This window comes from Bombina bombina, chromosome 1 (assembly GCF_027579735.1).
Source record: "Bombina bombina isolate aBomBom1 chromosome 1, aBomBom1.pri, whole genome shotgun sequence".
NCBI classification, from domain to species: domain Eukaryota; kingdom Metazoa; phylum Chordata; class Amphibia; order Anura; family Bombinatoridae; genus Bombina; species Bombina bombina.
In genome coordinates, this window is record NC_069499.1 from 826,397,804 (window position 1) to 826,419,974 (window position 22,171).

General features: G+C 40.2%; 1 protein-coding gene across 3 annotated transcripts in view; it reads left to right on the forward strand.

Annotated features, from left to right (window-relative positions):
• The window catches only part of SNTB2 (syntrophin beta 2), a 92,247-nt gene that overhangs the window by 18,832 nt on the left and 51,244 nt on the right, over positions 1-22,171 (forward strand). For all 3 annotated transcript variants that reach the window (XM_053699416.1, XM_053699417.1, XM_053699418.1), the window contains exons 2-3: positions 6,208-6,409; positions 12,360-12,555. In XM_053699416.1, the coding sequence (XP_053555391.1) occupies positions 6,208-6,409; positions 12,360-12,555 (398 nt within the window). The remainder of the gene's footprint in view (positions 1-6,207; positions 6,410-12,359; positions 12,556-22,171) is intronic.

The following is a 22,171-nucleotide window of genomic DNA, read 5'->3' on the forward strand; positions in this document are numbered from 1 at the left end:
GTTCTGATGAGACGCCATCAGATCCATATCTGGAATGCCCCATAGTTGAGTTAACTGGGCAAAGACCTCCGGGTGGAGTGCCCACTCCCCCGGATGGAAAGTCTGACGACTCAAATAATCCGCCTCCCAGTTGTCTACTCCTGGGATGTGAATTGCAGATAGATGGCAGGAGTGATCCTCCGCCCATTTGATGATCTTGGATACCTCTCTCATCGCCAAGGAACTCTTTGTTCCTCCCTGATGGTTGATGTAAGCTACAGTCGTCATGTTGTCTGACTGGAATCTTATGAATCCGGCCTTCGCTAGTTGAGGCCAAGCCCGGAGAGCATTGAATATCGCTCTCAGTTCCAGGATGTTTATCGGGAGAAGAGACTCTTCCCGAGACCATAGACCCTGAGCTTTCAGGGAATCCCATACCGTGCCCCAGCCTAATAGACTGGCGTCGGTCGTGACAAGGACCCACTCTGGTCTGCGGAAACTCATTTCCTGAGACAGGTGATCCTGAGTCAACCACCAACGGAGTGAGTCTCTGTTCATCTGGTCTACTTGAATCTGTGGAGACAAGTCTGCATAGTCCCCATTCCACTGATTGAGCATGCACAGTTGTAATGGTCTTAGATGAATTCGAGCAAAAGGAACTATGTCCATTGCTGCAACCATCAATCCTACTAGTTCCATGCACTGAGCTATGGAAGGCTGTAGAATAGAGTGAAGAACTTGACAAACGTTTAGAAGCTTTGTCTTTCTGACTTCTGTCAGGAAGATCTTCATTTCTAAAGAATCTATTATTGTTCCCAAAATGGGAACTCTTGTTGACGGAGACAGGGAACTCTTTTCTACGTTCACCTTCCACCCGTAAGATCTGAGAAAGGCTAGAACAATGTCTTGTATGGGCCTTTTGCTTCATTCTAGTTACCTGAACCATCACACCGTGGGACACAAGTGGAGCTTGCCGATTTTTCACGTACATCACCTATTTTTTGGGACATTTATCACCAGAGACTTATATTCCTTTTGGGATCTTTTTTTCTTAACACCTTAATTATTGGGACACATCCACTTATTACATGTATATTTGCATACATATATTTTTTTTCTTTCGTATTGAAATAGAGACGACGCTTGGGTTAGAATGTCGTCTAGATAAGGTGCTATAGCAATGCCCCTCGGTCTTAATACCGCTAGAAGGGACCCTAGCACCTTTGTGAAAATTCTGGGAGCAGTGGCTAAACCGAATGGAAGAGCCACGAACTGTCTTTCCAGGAAGGCGAACCTCAGGAACTAATGGAGATCTTTGTGGATAGGAATATGCAGGTACGCATCCTTTAAATCCACGGTAGTCATGAATTGACCCTCCTGGATTGTTGGAAAAATCTTCCTTGTTCCGTTATTGGAACTGGGTGTATCACTCCCATCTTCACTATGTCTCCTACGCAGTGTAAGAATGCCTGTCTCTTCATCTGGTCTGAAGATAAGCGAGACATGTGGAACATTCCCTTTGGAGGAAGTTCCTTGAATTCTAGAAGATATCCCTGAGAGACTATTCTAGTGTCCAGGAATCCGGAACATCTCTTGTCCAAGCCTGAGCAAAGAGAGAGAGTCTGCCCCCTACTAGATCCGGTCCCGGATCGGGGCTACCCCTTCATGCTGTCTTGGTAGCAGCAGCAGGCTTTTTGGCCTGTTTACCCTAGTTCCAACCTTGCAATGGTTTCCATGCTGGTTAAGGTTGGGAAGTGTTGCCTTCCTGTCTGGAGGCCGCAGAGTTAGGAATTGGTCCGTTCCTGAAATTGCGAAAGGAACGAAAATTAGATTTGTTCTTAGCCTTAAAAGGCCTATCTTGTGGGAGGGCATGTCCCTTTCCACCAGTAATGTCTGAAATAATCTCTTTCAATTCCAGCCCGAATAGGGTCTTACCCTTGAAAGGAATATTAAGAAATTTGTTCTTGGACGACACATTCGCCGACCAGGATTTTAGCCAAAGCGCTCTGCGTGCCACTATAGCAAACCCTGAATTTTTCGCCGCTAACTTAGCTAATTGAAAAGCGGCATCCAAAAGAAATGAATTAACCAACTTAAGAGCGTGAATTCTGTCCATGACTTCATCATATGGAGTCTCCCTTTGAAGCGCATTTTCCAGTTCCTCGAACCAAAATACGCTGCGGTAGTGACAGGAATAATGTACGAGATTGGTTGAAGAAGGAAGCCCTGCTGAATAAATTCTTTTTTAACAGTCCTTCTAATCTTTTATCCATAGGATCTTTGAAAACGCAACTGTCCTCAATAGGAATAGTTGTGCGCTTAGCTAACACTGAAACCGCCCCCTCAACCTTAGGAACCGTCTGCCATGTGTCCTTTCTAGGGTCGACAATGGGGAACATTTTCTTGAATATAGGAGGTGGAACAAAAGGTATACCTGGCTTTTCCCACTCCTTAGTCACTATGTCCGCCACCCGCTTGGGTATCGGAAAGGCATCAGCGTGCACTGGAACCTCTAAGAATTTGTCCATCTTGCACAATTTCTCTGGAATTACCAGAGAATCACAATCATCTAGAGTAGTTAGGACCTCCTTAAGCAGGGCGCGGAGGTGTTCTAACTTAAATTTAAAAATCACTATATCAGTGTCTGCCTGCTGAGAAACTTTTCCTGAATCAGAAACTTCCCCTTCAGACAGGCCCTCCCTCACTGCTATACTCAGATTGATGTGAGGGAACAACTGATAAATTGTCCTCAGCGCTAACCTGCTCATCTTCTGTATTTAAAAACTGAGCAATCACGCTTTCTAGAATAGGATGGCAATTTGGATAATAGATTTGCTATAGAATTATCCATCACTGCAGTTAATTGCTGCATAGTAACCAGCATTGGCACGCTAGATGTACTAGGTATCGCTTGCGTGGGCAAAACTGGTGTTGACACCGAAGGAGAGGATGATAAACTATCCCCACTACCTTCACATGAAGAATCATCCTGGGCAATCTTATTAAATGTGACAGTACTGTCCTTACTTTGTTTGGACGCTATGACACAATTTGCACAAAACATTAATAGGGGGAACCACCTTGGCTTTCATACATACAGAGCATAAGCTATCTGAAGGTACAGACATGTTAGACAGAATATGGCAGGCTAATAATGCAATAAAAACGTTTTTAAAGAAAAGCGTTACTGTCTCTTTAAATAATAAACAAGCACACTTTATTTCTGAAAGTTTGAAAAACTATGAAGGCAATGTCCGATTTTTACAAAATTTGCACCCCAGAGTCCTAGTGCCTTGAAAGTATTGCACACCAAGTTTCAAGACTTTAACCCTTAAAATGAGCAAAACGGAGCTATTTGTTCAAATAAACAATTTTATCACACAACAATCACTGCCACAGCCTTGCTGCGGCTTTTTACCTTCCCTTAAAGTGATTCAGCACTGAAATAAACCTTCCTGAGTCTGTTTTCTTTACCCACAGGACCCTCAAATGAAGCTGCATGCACTGCCAAGGAAATAAACTGCGCAATTGAGGCGCGAAAACGGGGCCTCCTCCATCTGCATTACCAGAGTGAAGGGGCCTTTCTGACTAAAGTAGTAGTCTAACTAGATGCCAGGCGAAAAAAACGTTCCCAAAAGTGCTTTTATAACACAAAAAAAAACACTCTAAATGTCCAACAAATCTGATATAAACCAATCGATTTAGCCCACAATAGTGTCAACCAGTATAGAGCCCATTTATAAGCCTTAATCTGTTATGAATCTAAGAAAATGGCTTACCGATCCCCTAAGGGAAAAACTGACAGTCTTCTAGCATTAACATGTCTTGTTAGAAATATGACTAATCGTACCTGAAGCAGATAAGTCTGCAAACTGTTCCCCCCAACTGAAGTTCTCTGGGCTCAACAGTCCTGCGTGGGAACAGCAATTGATTTTAGTTACTGCTGCTAAAATCATACTCCTCTTTTAACAGAAATCTTCTTCATTTTCTGTTGTAGAGTAAATAGTACAAACCGGCACTATTTTAAAATAACAAACTCTTGATAGAAGAAATAAAAAACTACAACTAACACCACAAACTCCTCACCATCCCCGTGGAGATGCTACTTGTTCAGAGCGGCAAGGAGAATGATTGGGGGGCGGAGCCAGAGGGGGAGCTATATGGACAGCTCTTGCTGTGTGCTCTTCTTGCCATTTCCTGTAGGGGAGGAGAATATCCCACAAGTAAGGATGAAACCGTGGACCGGACACACCAATGTTGGAGAAATTAAGGTCTTTTTTATTTCACGAATCCAGTGAGTGCCGCTTCCCATTTTGACTATTGTGGGATTACTTTGGATATATGTATTTATATGTGTATATATGTATTTATAGACATATATACACATACAAACACATAAATGCATATGTACACACACACATATATATATATATATATATATATATATATATATATATATATAAAAGTGCATTGGAGACCTTTGCAGTCAAGTAGATGAAAACATGTCAAATCATATTTATGCAATATTCATATTTAATAACATGTTTTAGTGTGTATTTGCTGTAACTATTTTACATTTCATAGCAGAATATGTTCTATGTATTTATAAATAGATACTGCTATACCTATATAATTATATATATAACATTTAAATATATATTATACCAAAATACCATCAGATATATGTAGAAATATGTATTTATTAATAAATAGAACATATTCTTGTATGTAAAGAACATTGGAATATATTCATATTTTCATATCGGGTTAGCGCACTTGAAAATATGTGATCGTGTTTGTGCGCGAGTAGGCTGTTTTTTTCATACTTTTTTTGCTCTATTGACTTCCATAGGGGAATATGATATTGCACAATATTCTAAGTTCAGCATTTTACACGTGCTGGGTTAGTGCGTGTGTGAAAACAGTTTACTTTCAACTCATAATAACCCAATTTCTAGTGCAGTTAACACTCAAGTGTGATAATTAAATAGCGCTCCACTTGTAACCCTTTGTAGGCACATACATAAATAATGTGTGATTAATAATATATATAAAATATATCAAATATATATTTCATTTAAATTTACTTATACTGGTCACTTAGCAGAATCAAATCCATTTTGAAACACATTGCAATATGCTTATGCTTGTTTTATTGAACATTAATCATAGGTTTTAATGACAACTTGGTAACTGTATTAACCTACTGACAGTGCACAATGTGCACAATTTTAATTTTTTATTTGTGATGTGTATTTCAATTTCACTTTTATATAAGGAGCTGTTGGCTTCAAATATACTAAAGTTAAACTGCTCAGCCCCAGTGAGAATGAAATGGTTACCCCTGCCTATATGTGGCTTTACCTAACAGTATAGACACCCATCAGGGCAGTTGCTGAAATTACACAGGGATATTAAAAAAGGTCATTTCTAAAGAATACAAATAGATTTCCATTCATTAAAGGGACACAAAACCATTTTTCTTTCATGATTCAGATAGAGCATACCATTTTAAATACGTTCTAATTTAGTTTTGTAATCAAATGCACTTCTCTAGGTATTATTTATAGTCCATTTGACTTAAAAATAAATATATATATATATATATATATATATATATATATATATGTGTGTGTATGTGTATATATATATATATATATATATATATATATACACACATGGTAACAATTTTTCATAAAAAAAGAAAATATTTAAAAAAACGATCAGAAAATGACAGCTCAAAAGTTTTATTCAGAGCAGCAAAATCTGACATGAAACTCAAATGTGTTTGCTTTCATGATTCAGATAGAGGGTACAATTTTAAACAGCATTCCAATTTACTTCTATTATCTAATTTGCTACATTCTTTAGATATCCTTTGTTGAAGAAATAGCAATGAACATGGGTGAGCCAATCATACGAGGCATCTATGTGCAGCCACAATCAGCAGCTACTGAGCCTATTTAGATATGCTTTTCAACAAAAGATATCAAGAAAATGAAACAAATTAGATAACAGAAGTAAATTTGAAAGTTGTGTAAAATTGTATGTACTTCAATCATGAAAGAAAAAAATTGGGTTTCATGTCCCTTTAAATATGCATGATACAAAATATGTGAGTACAATGTTCCTCTAAAAACATTTTCTCAGCCCTGTCAGTACTGATAAACTTAGCATTTTCTGTGCGCTGTATTTACTTGGCATTAACTTTATTTGTTTTGGTTGCAGTTTGCTTTCTTCAGGACGTGTCGCCTTATGTCCGGAAGGCATCCTTGGTGGGCGACCTTCCATGGGACAACTCAGCCCCCCACTCACCCACACACAGTGACAACGCAGGATCCCCCAAACCTAATGCCAAGGACTGCAAAATGATCCCCCTAAAAATGTGCTACACCGCTCGAAACCTTAGTGTGTCTGATCCAGAGGGACGGTGAGTGAGAAAAACATAATTTATGTAAGAACTTACCTGATAAATTCATTTCTTTCATATTAGCAAGAGTCCATGAGCTAGTGACGTATGGGATATACATTCCTACCAGGAGGGGCAAAGTTTCCCAAACCTTAAAATGCCTATAAATACACCCCTCACCACACCCACAAATCAGTTTAACGAATAGCCAAGAAGTGGGGTGATAAGAAAAAAGTGCGAAAGCATAAAAAATAAGGAATTGGAATAATTGTGCTTTATACAAAAAAATCATAACCACCACAAAAAAGGGTGGGCCTCATGGACTCTTGCTAATATGAAAGAAATGAATTTATCAGGTAAGTTCTTACATAAATTATGTTTTCTTTCATGTAATTAGCAAGAGTCCATGAGCTAGTGACGTATGGGATAATGACTACCCAAGATGTGGATCTTTCCACGCAAGAGTCACTAGAGAGGGAGGGATAAAATAAAGACAGCCAATTCCTGCTGAAAATAATCCACACCCAAAATAAAGTTTAATGAAAACATAAACAGAAGATTCAAACTGAAACCACTGCCTGAAGTACTTTTCTACCAAAAACTGCTTCAGAAGAAGAAAACACATCAAAAATGGTAGAATTTAGTAAAAGTATGCAAAGAGGACCAAGTTGCTGCTTTGCAAATCTGATCAACCGAAGCTTCATTCCTAAACGCCCAGGAAGTAGAAACTGACCTAGTAGAATGAGCTGTAATCCTTCGAGGCGGAGTTTTACCCGACTCGACATAGGCATGATGAAATAAAGATTTCAACCAAGATGCCAAAGAAATGGCAGAAGCTTTCTGGCCTTTTCTAGAACCGGAAAAGATGACAAATAGACTAGAAGTCTTTCGGAAAGACTTAGTAGTTTCAACATAATAATACAAAGCTCTAACAGCATCCAAAGAATGCAATGATTTCTCCTTAGAATTCATAGGATTAGGACATAATGAAGGAACCACAATTTCTCTACTAATGTTGTTAGAATTCACAACCTTAGGTAAAAAATTCAAAAGAAGTTTGCAGCACCGCCTTATCCTGATGAAAAATCAGAAAAGGAGACTCACAAGAAAGAGCAGATAATTCAGAGACTCTTCTGGCAGAAGAGATGGCCAAAAGAAACAAAACTTTCCAAGAAAGTAATTTAATGACCAAAGAATACATGGGTTCAAAAGGAGGAGCTTGAAGAGCCCCCAGAACCAAATTCAAACTCCAAGGAGGAGAAATTGACTGAATGACAGGTTTTATACGAACCAAAGCTTGTACAAAACAATGAATATCAGGAAGATTAGCAATCTTTCTGTGAAAAAGAACAGAAAGAGCAGAGATTTGTCCATTCAAGGAACTTGCGGACAAACCTTTATCTAAACCATCCTGAAGAAACTGTAAAATTCTCGTTATTCAAAAAGAATGCCAAGAAAAATGATGAGAAAGATACTAAGAAATATAAGTCTTCCAGACTCTATAATATATCTCTCTAGATACAGATTTACGAGCCTGTCACATAGTATCAATCACAGAGTCAGAGAAACCTCTTTGACCAAGAATCAAGCGTTCAAACTCCATACCTTAAAATTTAAGGATTTGAGATCCTGATGGAAGAAAGGACCTTGCGACAGAAAGTCTGGTCTTAACGGAAGGATTCACAGCTGGCAAGAGGCCATCCGGACAAGATCCGCATACCAAAACCTGTGAGGCCATGCTGGAGCTACCAGCAGGACAAACGAGCATTCCTTTAGAATCTTGGAGAATACTCTTGGAAGAAGAACTAGAGGCGGAAAGATATAGGCAGGATGATACTTCCAAGGAAGTGATAATGCATCCACTGCCTCCGCCCGAGGATCCCGGGATATGGACAGATACCAGGGAAGTTTCTTGTTTAGATGAGAAGCCATCAGATCTATTTCTGGGAGTTCCCACATTTGAACAATCTGAAGAAATACCTCTGGGTGAAGAGACCATTAGCCCGGATGCAACGTTTGGGGACTGAGATAATCCGCTTCCCAATTGTCTATACCTGGGATATGAACCGCAGAGATTAGACAGGAGCTGGATTCCGCCCAAACCAAAATTCGAGATACTTCTTTCATAGCCAGAGGACTGTGAGTCCCTCCTTGATGATTGATGTATGCCACAGTTGTAACATTGTCTATCTGAAAACAAATGAACTCTCTCTTCAGAAGAGGCCAAGACTGAAGAGCTCTGAAAATTGCACAGAGTTCCAAAATATTGATCGGTAATCTCACCTCCTGAGATTCCCAAACCCCTTGTGCCGTCAGAGACCCCCACACAGCTCCCCAACCTGTAAGACTTGCATCTGTTGAGATTATAGTCCAGGTCGGAAGAACAAAGAAGCCCCCTGAACTAAACGATGGTGATCTGTCCACCACGTCAGAGAGTGTCGTATAATCGGTTTAAAGATATTAATTGAGATATCTTTGTGTAATCCCTGCACCATTGGTTCAGCATACAGAGCTGAAGAGGTCGCATGTGAAAACGAGCAAAGGAGATCGCATCCGATGCGGCAGTCCTAAGACCTAAAATTTCCATGCATAAGGCTACCAAAGGGAATGATTGTGACTGAAGGTTTTGACAAGCTGATATCAATGTTAAACTTCTCTTGTCTGACAAGGACAGAGTCATAGACACTGAATCTATCTGGAAACCTAAAAAGGTTACCCTTGTCTGAGGAATCAATGAACTTTTTGGTAAATTGATCCTCCAACCATGATCTTGAAGAAACAACACAAGTCGATTCGTATGAGATTCTGCGAAAATGTGAAGACTGAGCAAGTACCAAGATATCGTCCAAATAAGGAAATACCAAAACCCTGTTCTCTGATTACAGACAGAAGGGCACCGAGAACCTTTGAAAAAATTCTTGGAGCTGATGCTAGGCCAAACGGTAGAGCCACAAAACTGGTAATGCTTGTCTAAAAAGAGAATCTCAGAAACTAAAAGTGATCTGGATGAATCGGAATATGCAGATATGCATCCTGTAAATCTATTGTAGACATATAATGCCCTTGCTAAACAAAAGGCAGGATAGTCCTACAGTTACCATCTTGAATGTTGGTATCCTTACATAACGATTCAATATTGATAGATCCGGAACTGGTCTGAAGGAATTGACCTTCTTTGGTACAATGAAGAGATAGAATAAAACCCCAGCCCCTGTTCCAGAACTGGAACTGGCATAATTACTCCAGCCAACTCTAGATCTGAAACACATTTCAGAAATGCTGAGCCTTTGCTGTGTTTACTGGGACACGGGAAAGAAAAAAATCTCTTTGCAGGAGGCCTTAACTTGAAGCCAATTCTGTACCCTTCTGAAACAATGTTCTGAAACCAGAGATTGTGAACGGAATTGATCCAAATTTCTTTGAAGAAAACGTAATCTGCCCCATACCAGCTGAGCTGGAATGAGGGCCGCACCTTCATGGGTACTTAGGAGCTGGCTTTAGGTTTCTATAAGGCTTGGATATATTCCAAACTGGAAATGGTTTCCAAACTGATACCGCTCCTGAGGATGAAGGATCAGGCTTTTGTTCCTTGTTGTGAGGAAAGGAACGAAAACGATTATTAGACCTAAATTTACCTTAGATTTTTTATCCTTTGGTAAAAAAGTTCCCTTCCCTCCAGTAACATTTGAGATAATAGAATCCAACTGAGAACCGAATAATTTATTACCCTGGAAAGAAAGGGAAAGCAAAGTTGACTTAGAAGACATATCAGCATTCCAAGTTTTAGGCCATAAAGCGTTTCTAGCTAAAATAGCTAGAGACATATACCTGACATCAACTCTAATGATATCAAAAAGATGGTATCACAAATAAAATTATTAGCATGTTATAGAATAATAATAATGCTATAAAATTATGATCTGTTACTTGTTGCGCTAAAGCTTCTAACCAAAAAGTTGAAGCTGCAGCAACATCCGCTAAAAATATAGCAGGTCTAAGAAGATTACCTGAACATAAGTAAGCTTTTCTTAGAAAGGATTCAATTTTCCTATCTAAAGGATCCTTAAATGAAGTACTATCTGCCGTAGGAATAGTAGTACGTTTACCAGGAGTAGAGACAGCCCCATTAACCTTAGGGATTTTGTCCCAAAAAACTCTAATCTGTCAGATGGCACAGGATATAATTGCTTAAAACGTTTTAGAAGGAGTAAATGAATTACCCAAATTATTCCATTCCCTGGAAATTACTTCAGAAATAGCATCAGGGAGAGAAAATACTTCTGGAATAACTACAGGAGATTTAAAAACCTTATTTAAACGTTTAGATTTAGTATCAAGAGGACCAGAATCCTCTATTTCAAATGCAATTAATACTTCTTTAAGTAAAGAACGAATAAATTCCATCTTGAACAAATACAAAGATTTATCAGCATCAACCTCTGAGACAGAAACCTCTGAACCAGAAGAACCATTATCAGTATCAGAATGATGATGTTCATTTAAAAATTCATCTGAAAAAAGAGAAGTTTTTAAAAGACTTTTATGTATACTAGAAGGAGAAATAACAGACATAGCCTTCTTAATGGATTTAAAAATAAAATCTCTTATGTTATCAGGAACACTCTGAAAATTAGATGTTGACGGAACAGCAACAGATAATGTAACAGTACTAAAGGAAATTTTATCTGCATTAATAAGTTTGTCATGACATGCAATACAAACAACAGCTGGAGAAACAGATACCAAAAGTTTATAGCAGATACAATTAGCTTGGTAGCTCCAGCACCGGGCAGCGATTTTCCTGAAGTATCTTCTGACTCAGTTGCAACGTGGAACATCTTGCAATATGTAATAGAAAAAACAACATATAAAGCAAAATTGATCAAATTCCCTAAATGACAGTTTCAGGAATGGGAAAAAAATGCCAGTGAACAAGCTTCTAGCAACCAGAAGCAATAAATAATGAGACTTAAATAATGTGGAGACAAAAATGACGCCCATATTTTTTAGCGCCAAATAAGACGCCCACATTATTTGGCGCCTAAATGCTTTTGGCGCCAAAAATGACGCCACATCCGGAACGCCGACACTTTTGACGCAAAAAAACGTCAAAAAATGACGCAACTTCCGGCGACACGTATGACGCCGGAAACAGAAAAAAAAAGTTTGCGCCAAAAAAGTCCGTGCCAAGAATGGCGCAATAAAATTAAGCATTTTCAGCCCCCGCGAGCCTAACAGCCCACAGGGAAAAAGTCAAATTTTTTAAGGTAAGAAAAAATGATTGATTCAAATGCATTATCCCAAGTATGAAACTGACTGTCTGAAAATAAGGAATGTTGAACATCCTGAGTCAAGGCAAATAAATGTTTGAATACATATTTGAATACATATATTTAGAACTTTATAAAAAAGTGCCTAACCATAGCTTAGAGTGTCACAGAAAATAAGCTTACTTACTTACCCCAGGACACTCATCTACATGTTGTAGAAAGCCAAACCAGTACTGAAACGAAAATCAGCAGAAGTAATGGTATATATATAAGAGTATATCGTCGATCTGAAAAGGGAGGTAAGAGATGAATCTCTACGACCGATAACAGAGAACCTATGAAATAGACCCCGTAGAAGGAGATCATTGCATTCAAATAGGCAATACTCTCCTTACATCCCTCTGACATTTCACTGCATGCTGAGAGGAAAACCGGGCTCCAACCTGCTGCGGAGCGCATATCAACGTAGAAAGTTTGTAAAACTGATTTGTGGGTGTGGTGAGGGGTGTATTTATAGGCATTTTAAGGTTTGGGAAACTTTGCCCCTCCTGGTAGGAATGTATATCCCATACGTCACTAGCTCATGGACTCTTGCTAATTACATGAAAGAAATAATCTATATGAGACGTACCAGTGTGCAGGATACAGTTATATGTTTACGCTGGTGAGTTGTTCATAAAAAATCTCTTTTCCTCTTTCAGGCTGGTGGAATTACGCTCCCCAGATGGTTGTCATTCCCTTGTACTCTGCTGTAGAGATTCAGCATCTGCTCTCAGTTGGTCTCAGGCTTTGCACAATAACATCACTGCTCTGCTGCCGCAAGTCCTGGCGGAGACGCACCGCATGCTAGGAGCCACGAGTGAAGAACTCAGGCATCTGGGCTGGGTGGCAGAACAGGTAAGAAATCATGTCTCATTGCACTAGCATCATTTTATTGCATTATTGCTCAGTCAGCCTGAGCTGTCATGTCACATCCAATAAGGTGACACACTATTTGTAGTCTGGGCTCCACTTAAGAAGCTGGGAATGCAATGCAGCTTTGGAGAACCTGCGCTGATAGTTAAGAAGCAGCAGTCATCAGACCACTGCTTCTTGACCTGCTGTGCCAACTGTTAAGTGGCATGTCTCAATCCCCCCGGACATCTCCTACTGGGGAGATTGACAGCCACTGCTTGCACACGATTGGCAGTGCGCAAGCAGGAAGTATTGTTGCACACAATGCGGATTGTGCAATGGTAAATGAGCTAGCCGCAGTGCAGGGTGGTCAGAGTCTAGGCATTCTTACCCTCTGAAAGGGATATAGAAAATCAAACTATGCTCTCCTCCAGTCATGGGCATAACTGTAAGCCTTTGGGACTCAGAGCAACATCCATGTTAGGGACTCATTACAAATCAGTCTTTTCATTTTACCACATACTAATTCTGCAAAAGGAGGAGGGGATGGGATAACTTTGTGAGCCGCCAATCACTAACACTTAGATTGTCACAAGCAGGGTCATAGCTGCACAGTAAAGATGTATATGTGTGTGTGTATCTATATACTGTATATGTGTATATATATATATATATATATATATACCTACACACACACACAGTGAATATAAAAAGTCTACACAACTTTATGAAATTGCAGGTTTTTGAAATGTAAAAAACGGATTGATTTATATATTTATTTACATAAATTTTATTTATATATTTTTAAACATAGATATTTATATACATATATATTGGATATAAAAAAGTATACACACCCTTATGAAATGTAAAGTCAGAAATAACAACAATTTAAATGTTAGACTTTTTCCAACTGTAATGTGATCTTCTAACAAACAAAAATTTGGATCCCCCCCAAAAGATAATAGTTAATTATTAGGAACATTTTAAATCTACATCACCCTGAATGCTTAAATCTGTACACCCTTTATAATAGGAACTCAAGCTGGGTTGACAGTTTACCAATCACATTCTAAATCATGCCTGTAGGTAAGTAGTGTACACATGCCATCAATTAAATTGATTCTGATTAAGCCCAGATTAAAGTCAGCTGTTGCTGTAGGATTTGCTTGGATGTTTGGGGTTGCATCCTACTGGGAGAGCCATGGTCCATAAAGAGTTGCCAAAGAAACTGTGAGAGATAATTGTTGAAAAATACCAAACAGGAGAGGGATAAAAAAAGAATATCAAGGGCACTGGATGAACCATAGAGCACTGTCAAAACCATCATCAATAAGTGGGGAAAATGTAACAACACAGAGACATTGCAAAGATCAGGATGACCCTCCAAAGTAGATGAGGAGAAAAGTTATCAGGGAGGCTACTAAGAGGCCAACAGCAATGCTGAAGGAGCTACAGGAATTTCTAAAGGTACCGGCCACTCCTTGCATGTGACCACCATTTCTCACATTCTGCAAATGTCTGGGCTACATCGGACCCTGTCTAAATTATGGTAAAGATCACTTTAGTCACCTCAAACCATATTTGGCACAAAGCCAATAAAGCTCATCATCCAAGGAACACAATACTGACTTTGATGCGTGGTGGTGGTAGCATTATGCTTTGGGGCTGCTTCTTTTCAGCTGGGTCTGGGGGTTCTTGTAAAGATAGATGGGATAATGAATAGCTCCAAATATGATATTTTGACACAAAACCTGCTGATATCTGTCAGAAAGCTGAAGATAAAGAGGAATTTCACATTTCAACTCAACAAATGACCCAAAGCACAGATTCCAGCCGACCAATTCATAGCTTCAGAAAAGGAGACTCAAAGCCTAGGAATGGCCCAGTCAGAACCCAGACCTCAATCTCATTGAAAACCTGTGGAAGAGCTAAATAGAGCTGTAAACTTGAGATCCAATCACCATCTGAAGAAACTAGAACTTTTTTGCACAGAAGAGTAAGATCAAATTCTATAGTCTAGATGTGCAAAGTTAAAGGGTTAGGAAACAATGCAAAATTTAACCTAATTAAAAGACATTATTATATCAACTATTATATAATCTATCAACTAAAATTGTTTGTGTTGAAAAATGAAACTTCTACATACCATGATTTTTATTTTAAAGTTATCATGAAAGGAGCAATAACGACTGCCCACAAAAGAAGGCATAGTTTTTTAATCCCGTTACCACCCCCCTCATCCAATGGTGAAGCATCTGGGTCCCTTCATTTCAATATTAATTTTAGCCCACATTACATGGGCACATGCTTTATAAGGAGTTTGCCTGCGCTTTACTTATGTAAATGTACAACTGCCATCTTTGTAGTTTGTTCATCTAGGGTAGTACTCCATATACTATTTCAACATGCTCATTAGTCTAGGGGTACTTTGTATACTTACCTCAAACTACACAGTTAAATCTTCTGTTGCTCCTTCCTCTGCAACTTCCACGGTCCCCAGAACTTCAGCGCTCTGGTGTGCCATTTCCTCCGGGGTCTATGCCACGATCCACGTGTCCGCCCAGCATCCGGAGCCTGGATCGTGGCGTGCTCCTGAAGAAAGGAGAGAAAGAGTAATTCTGCGCATGTGTGGGCAATTAAATATTTTTAATGCGCATGCGGGCCCCCATGATGTTTCTACCTAGATAGAACATCATAATAGGGCCCATATAACGAGTAAAAAATTAGTTTGGCGAAGTAATTATTTTATAAATAAAATTACAAGAAAATTAAAGAAAGCTTTAAAGAGGGCCAAATTAAAAATAGATTTATTATATATAGAAGTTTTGAACAAGTTGCATAATTCTTTTGGCTTTCCTATTCCTTTAAAAGAGACCTAGGGGTAGATTTATTAATAGTCCACTCAACCTCGCTAAATCCCAACAGCATACACTGTCTGCATTTAACATTGCACAAGCATTTCTGTTGAAATGCTTGTGCAATGCCGCCCCCTGCTCACTGGCGGCCGCTAACAGGGGCTGTCAATCAGGTGGCGGACAAGTTCAGGAGCAGCGGTCATATGACCGCTGCTTCTTAGCTTGAAATGATGGGGCTCCGAAGCAGCATCTGCTGCTTAAAGGGACAGTATACACTCATTTTCATATAACTGCATGTAATAGACACTACTATAAAGAATAAGATGCACAGATACTGATATAAAAATCCAGTATAAAACTGTTTGAAAACTTATTTAGAAGCTGTCAGTTTGGCTCTGTTGAAAAGGTAGCTGGAAAGCCCACTGCTAGTGGGAAATAAGACACTCCCCCTTCTTTTGCATATGAAAAGACCCTTTACACAAACAGGAGCAAGCTGGAGTAGGTAGCTGACGGTATTCACATAAAACTTTGGGGCTTGGTTAGGAGACTGAAAATCAGAGCAATGTTATTTAAAAATAAGCAAAACTATACTTTTATTTAAAAAAAAACTTTATGGGCTATATAAATAGATCATCTACAAAACATTTATGCAAAGAAAAAATGAGTGTATAATGTCCCTTTAATAAATGGAGCCCCTATTCTCAAAGACTTGCTGCTGTAATATAAGCAAAAGGTGCTTTCACAAAGTACTAGGTGATTGGGGTGTGTAGATTTATGAAGGGTGGAGTTGGTTAATTTTTTAAATGTTCCTAATAATTAACAATTTAGTTTTTTTCTCTGGATGTTTGTTTATTGGAAGATCACATTACAGATTGAAAAAGTCTGACATTTTACCTTGTTATTTCTGTTTTTACATTTCAAAAACATGCAATTTAATTTGTTTACATTTCATAAGGGTGTGTATACTTTTTATATATCCAATACTGTATATATGTTATATATTTTTTATGTATGTAAATATATACTCTTACTTATATATATAAATGCTGTTTTAGTCTTTATTTTCATACACACATTGAGGCCCATTTATCAAGCTTTGTATGAAGCTTGAGGGCCCGTGTTTCTGGTGAGTCTTCAGACTCGCCAGAAACAGCAGTTATGAAGCAGGCAGAGAGAGATTGCCGGAATTCAACCCGATCGAGTACGATCGGGTTGATTGACCCCCCTGCTGGCGGCCGATTGGCCGTGAGTCTGCAGGGGGCGGCGTTGCACCAGCAGCTCACAAGAGCTGCTGGTGCAATGCTGAATACGGAGAGCGTATTGCTCTCCGTATTCAGCGAGGTCTGTCAGACCTGATCCGCACTGTACCTTTGATAAATATCCCCCATCGGCTTCACATGCATTAGTGTGGTGCCATTTTCTGTAATGACATTGACACTGGTAAATGCTCTCTATGGACTATGCATGGATCATAACTATAGCAATAAAATGGTTAAAAAATGCAAAGTAGGCCTTTGTTAGCATACTTTGCATTGCAAAGTATTTTGCAGTACAGACCCAATAAACTATTCAATTCAGATTTTATTTTTTAAAAAGCGGACATGTCCGCCAGACAAAAGATAAATTGGCCCCATAGAATGAGCCAATAACATGAGGAATATATGTGCAGCCACCAATCAGCATCTCCTGGGACTACCTTTGTATCCTTTTTAACAAAAATAGATAAAAGAAGCACATTGGAAATTTGTTTAAAATCTGCTCTATCTGAATCATAAAAAAATGGGTTTCATATACCTTTAAGGATAATTTTTTTAGAAGAATATCAACAATTTGGGACATAGGTTTGCCACTCCTGGATTTTAGGGTATATATATAAAAAAAATTAGAAAAAATAGAAAATGTTTTAAGACAGCGGCCAGTTGCTACTGCCTATACATTATACACCATTCTATGAAAACAAGAAATCAGTTTTAATATCTTAAATCCTAGGAAATATATGTGGGTGAATTTTGCAAAGATTTCTTTAAAAACATAATTTATGCTTACCTGATAAATTCCTTTCTTCTGTAGTGTGATCAGTCCACGGGTCATCATTACTTCTGGGATATTAACTGCTCCCCTACAGGAAGTGCAAGAGGATTCACCCAGCAGAGCTGCATATAGCTCCTCCCCTCTACGTCACTCCCAGTCATTCGACCAAGGACCAACGAGAAAGGAAAAGCCAAGGGTGAAGTGGTGACTGGAGTATAAATTAAAAAATATTTACCTGCCTTAAAAACAGGGCGGGCCGTGGACTGATCACACTACAGAAGAAAGGAATTTATCAGGTAAGCATAAATTATGTTTTCTTCTGTTAAGTGTGATCAGTCCACGGGTCATCATTACTTCTGGGATACCAATACCAAAGCAAAAGTACACGGATGACGGGAGGGATAGGCAGACTCTTTATACAGAAGGAACCACTGCCTGAAGAACCTTTCTCCCAAAAATAGCCTCCGATGAAGCAAAGGTGTCAAATTTATAAAATTTGGAAAAAGTATGAAGCGAAGACCAAGTTGCAGCCTTGCAAATCTGTTCAACAGAGGCCTCATTCTTGAAGGCCCAAGTGGAAGCCACAGCTCTAGTAGAATGAGCTGTAATTCTTTCAGGGGGCTGCTGTCCAGCAGTCTCATAAGCTAAACGAATTATGCTACGAAGCCAAAAAGAAAGAGAGGTAGCGGAAGCTTTTTGACCTCTCCTCTGCCCAGAGTAAATGACAAACAGAGAAGACGTTTGTCGGAATTCCTTAGTTGCCTGCAAGTAAAATTTTAGAGCCCGGACTACATCCAGGTTGTGCAGTAGACGTTCCTTCTTTGAAGAAGGATTTGGGCATAAAGAAGGAACAACAATCTCTTGATTGATATTCCTGTTAGTAACTACCTTAGGTAAGAACCCAGGTTTAGTACGCAGGACTACCTTATCCGAATGAAAAATCAAATAAGGAGAATCACAATGTAAGGCTGATAATTCAGAGACTCTTCGAGCCGAGGAAATAGCCATTAAAAATAGAACTTTCCAAGATAACAACTTTATATCAATGGAATGAAGGGGTTCAAACGGAACGCCCTGTAAAACATTAAGAACAAGGTTTAAACTCCATGGTGGAGCAACAGTTTTAAACACAGGCTTAATCCTGGCCAAAGCCTGACAAAAAGCCTGGACGTCAGGAACTTCTGACAGACGTTTGTGTAACAGAATGGACAGAGCTGAGATCTGTCCCTTTAATGAACTAGCAGATAAACCCTTTTCTAAACCTTCTTGTAGAAAAGACAATATCCTAGGAATCCTAACCTTACTCCAAGAGTAACCTTTGGATTCACACCAATGTAGGTATTTACGCCATATCTTATGGTAAATCTTTCTGGTAACAGGTTTCCTAGCCTGTATTAAGGTACTAATAACTGACTCAGAAAACCCACGTCTTGATAAAATCAAGCGTTCAATTTCCAAGCAGTCAGCTTCAGAGAAGTTAGATTTTGATGTTTGAAGGGACCCTGTATCAGAAGGTCCTGTTTCAGAGGTAGAGACCAAGGCGGACAGGATGACATGTCCACCAGGTCTGCATACCAAGTCCTGCGTGGCCACGCAGGTGCTATTAGAATCACTGATGCTCTCTCTTGTTTGATTCTGGCTATCAATCGAGGAAGCAACGGGAAGGGTGGAAACACGTAAGCCATCCTGAAGTCCCAAGGTGCTGTCAGAGCATCTATCAGGACTGCTCCTGGATCCCTGGATCTGGACCCGTAACGAGGAAGCTTGGCGTTCTGTCGAGACGCCATGAGATCTATCTCTGGTTTGCCCCAACGTCGAAGTATTTGGGCAAAGACCTCCGGATGAAGTTCCCACTCCCCCGGATGAAAAGTCTGACGACTTAAGAAATCCGCCTCCCAGTTCTCCACTCCCGGGATGTGGATTGCTGACAGGTGGCAAGAGTGAGACTCTGCCCAGCGAATTATCTTTGATACTTCCATCATAGCTAGGGAGCTTCTTGTCCCTCCCTGATGGTTGATGTAAGCTACAGTCGTGATGTTGTCCGACTGAAACCTGATGAACCCCCGAGTTGTCAACTGGGGCCAAGCCAGGAGGGCATTGAGAACTGCTCTCAATTCCAGAATGTTTATTGGCAGGAGACTCTCCTCCTGACTCCATAGTCCCTGAGCCTTCAGGGAATTCCAGACGGCACCCCAACCTAGAAGGCTGGCGTCTGTTGTTACAATTGTCCAGTCTGGTCTGCCGAATGGCATCCCCCTGGACAGGTGTGGCCGAGAAAGCCACCATAGAAGAGAATTTCTGGTCTCTTGATCCAGATTCAGAGAAGGGGATAAGTCTGAGTAATCCCCATTCCACTGACCTAGCATGCACAGTTGCAGTGGTCTGAGGTGTAAGCGTGCAAAGGGTACTATGTCCATTGCCGCTACCATTAAGCCGATTACCTCCATACATTGAGCCACTGACGGGTGTTGAATGGAATGAAGAGTGCGGCAAGCACTTTGAAGTCTTGTTAGCCTGTCCTCTGTCAGGTAAATCTTCATTTCTACAGAATCTATAAGAGTCCCCAGGAAGGGAACTCTTGCGAGTGGAACGAGTGAACTTTTCTTTTCGTTCACCTTCCATCCATGTGACCTTAGAAATGCCAGCACTAACTCTGTATGAGATTTGGCAGTTTGAAAGCTTGAAGCTTGTATCAGAATGTCGTCTAGGTATGGAGCTACCGAGATTCCCCGCGGTCTTAGTACCGCCAGAAGAGCACTCAGAACCTTTGTGAAGATTCTTGGCGCTGTAGCCAATCCGAATGGAAGAGCCACAAACTGGTAATGCCTGTCTAGGAAGGCAAACCTTAGGTACCGGTAATGATCTTTGTGAATCGGTATGTGCAGGTAAGCATCTTTTAAATCTACAGTGGTCATGTACTGACCCTCTTGGATCATAGGTAAAATTGTCCGAATAGTCTCCATCTTGAACGATGGAACTCTTAGGAATTTGTTTAGGATCTTTAAGTCCAGGATTGGTCTGAAAGTTCCCTCTTTTTTGGGAACCACAAACAGATTTGAGTAAAACCCCTGTCCCTGTTCCGATCGTGGAACTGGATGGATTACTCCCATTAACAAGAGCTCTTGTACGCAGCGTAGAAAAGCCTCTTTCTTTGTCTGGATTGTTGACAATCTTGACAGATGAAATCTCTCTCTTGGAGGAGAGTATTTGAAGTCCAGAAGGTATCCCTGAGATATTATCTCTAGCGCCCAGGGATCCTGAACATCTCTTGCCCAAGCCTGGGCGAAGAGAGAAAGTCTGCCCCCCACTAGATCCGATCCCGGATCGGGGGCCCTCAATTCATGCTGTTTTGGGGGCAGCAGCAGGTTTCCTAGTCTGCTTGCCCTTGTTCCAGGACTGGTTAGGTTTCCAGCCTTGTCTGTAGCGAGCAACAGCTCCTTCCTGTTTTGGTGCAGAGGAAGTTGATGCTGCTCCTGCTTTGAAATTACGAAAGGAACGAAAATTAGACTGTCTAGTCTTGGCTTTGGCTTTGTCCTGAGGCAGGGCATGGCCTTTACCTCCTGTAATGTCAGCGATAATCTCTTTCAACCCGGGCCCGAATAAGGTCTGCCCTTTGAAAGGTATATTAAGCAATTTAGACTTAGAAGTAACATCAGCTGACCAGGATTTTAGCCACAGCGCCCTGCGTGCCTGAATGGCGAATCCTGAATTCTTCGCCGTAAGTTTAGTAAGATGTACTACGGCCTCCGAAATGAATGAATTAGCTAGTTTAAGGACTTTAAGCCTGTCCGTAATGTCGTCCAGAGTAGCTGAACCAATGTTCTCTTCCAGAGACTCAATCCAGAATGCCGCTGCAGCCGTGATCGGCGCAATGCATGCAAGGGGTTGCAATATAAAACCTTGTTGAACAAACATTTTCTTAAGGTAACCCTCTAACTTTTTATCCATTGGATCTGAAAAAGCACAGCTATCCTCCACCGGGATAGTGGTACGCTTAGCTAAAGTAGAAACTGCTCCCTCCACCTTAGGGACCGTTTGCCATAAGTCCCTTGTGGTGGCGTCTATTGGAAACATTTTTCTAAATATCGGAGGGGGTGAGAACGGCACACCGGGTCTATCCCACTCCTTAGTAACAATTTCAGTAAGTCTCTTAGGTATAGGAAAAACCTCAGTACTCGTCGGTACCGCAAAATATTTATCCAACCTACACATTTTCTCTGGTATTGCAACTGTGTTACAATCATTCAGAGCCGCTAACACCTCCCCTAGTAATACACGGAGGTTTTCCAGTTTAAATTTAAAATTTGAAATATCTGAATCCAGTCTGTTTGGATCAGAACCGTCACCCACAGAATGAAGTTCTCCGTCCTCATGTTCTGCCACCTGTGACGCAGTGTCTGACATGGCCCTAATATTATCAGCGCACTCTGTTCTCACCCCAGAGTGATCACGCTTACCTCTTAGTTCTGGTAATTTAGCCAAAACTTCAGTCATAACAGTAGCCATATCCTGTAATGTGATTTGTAATGGCCGCCCAGCTGTACTCGGCGCTACAATATCACGCACCTCCCTCTGAGCGGGAGATGTAGGTACTGACACGTGAGGCGAGTTAGTCGGCATAACTCTCCCCTCGTTGTTTGGTGAAATTTGTTCAATTTGTACAGATTGATTTTTATTTAAAGTAGCATCAATACAGTTAGTACATACATTTCTATTGGGCTCCACTTTGG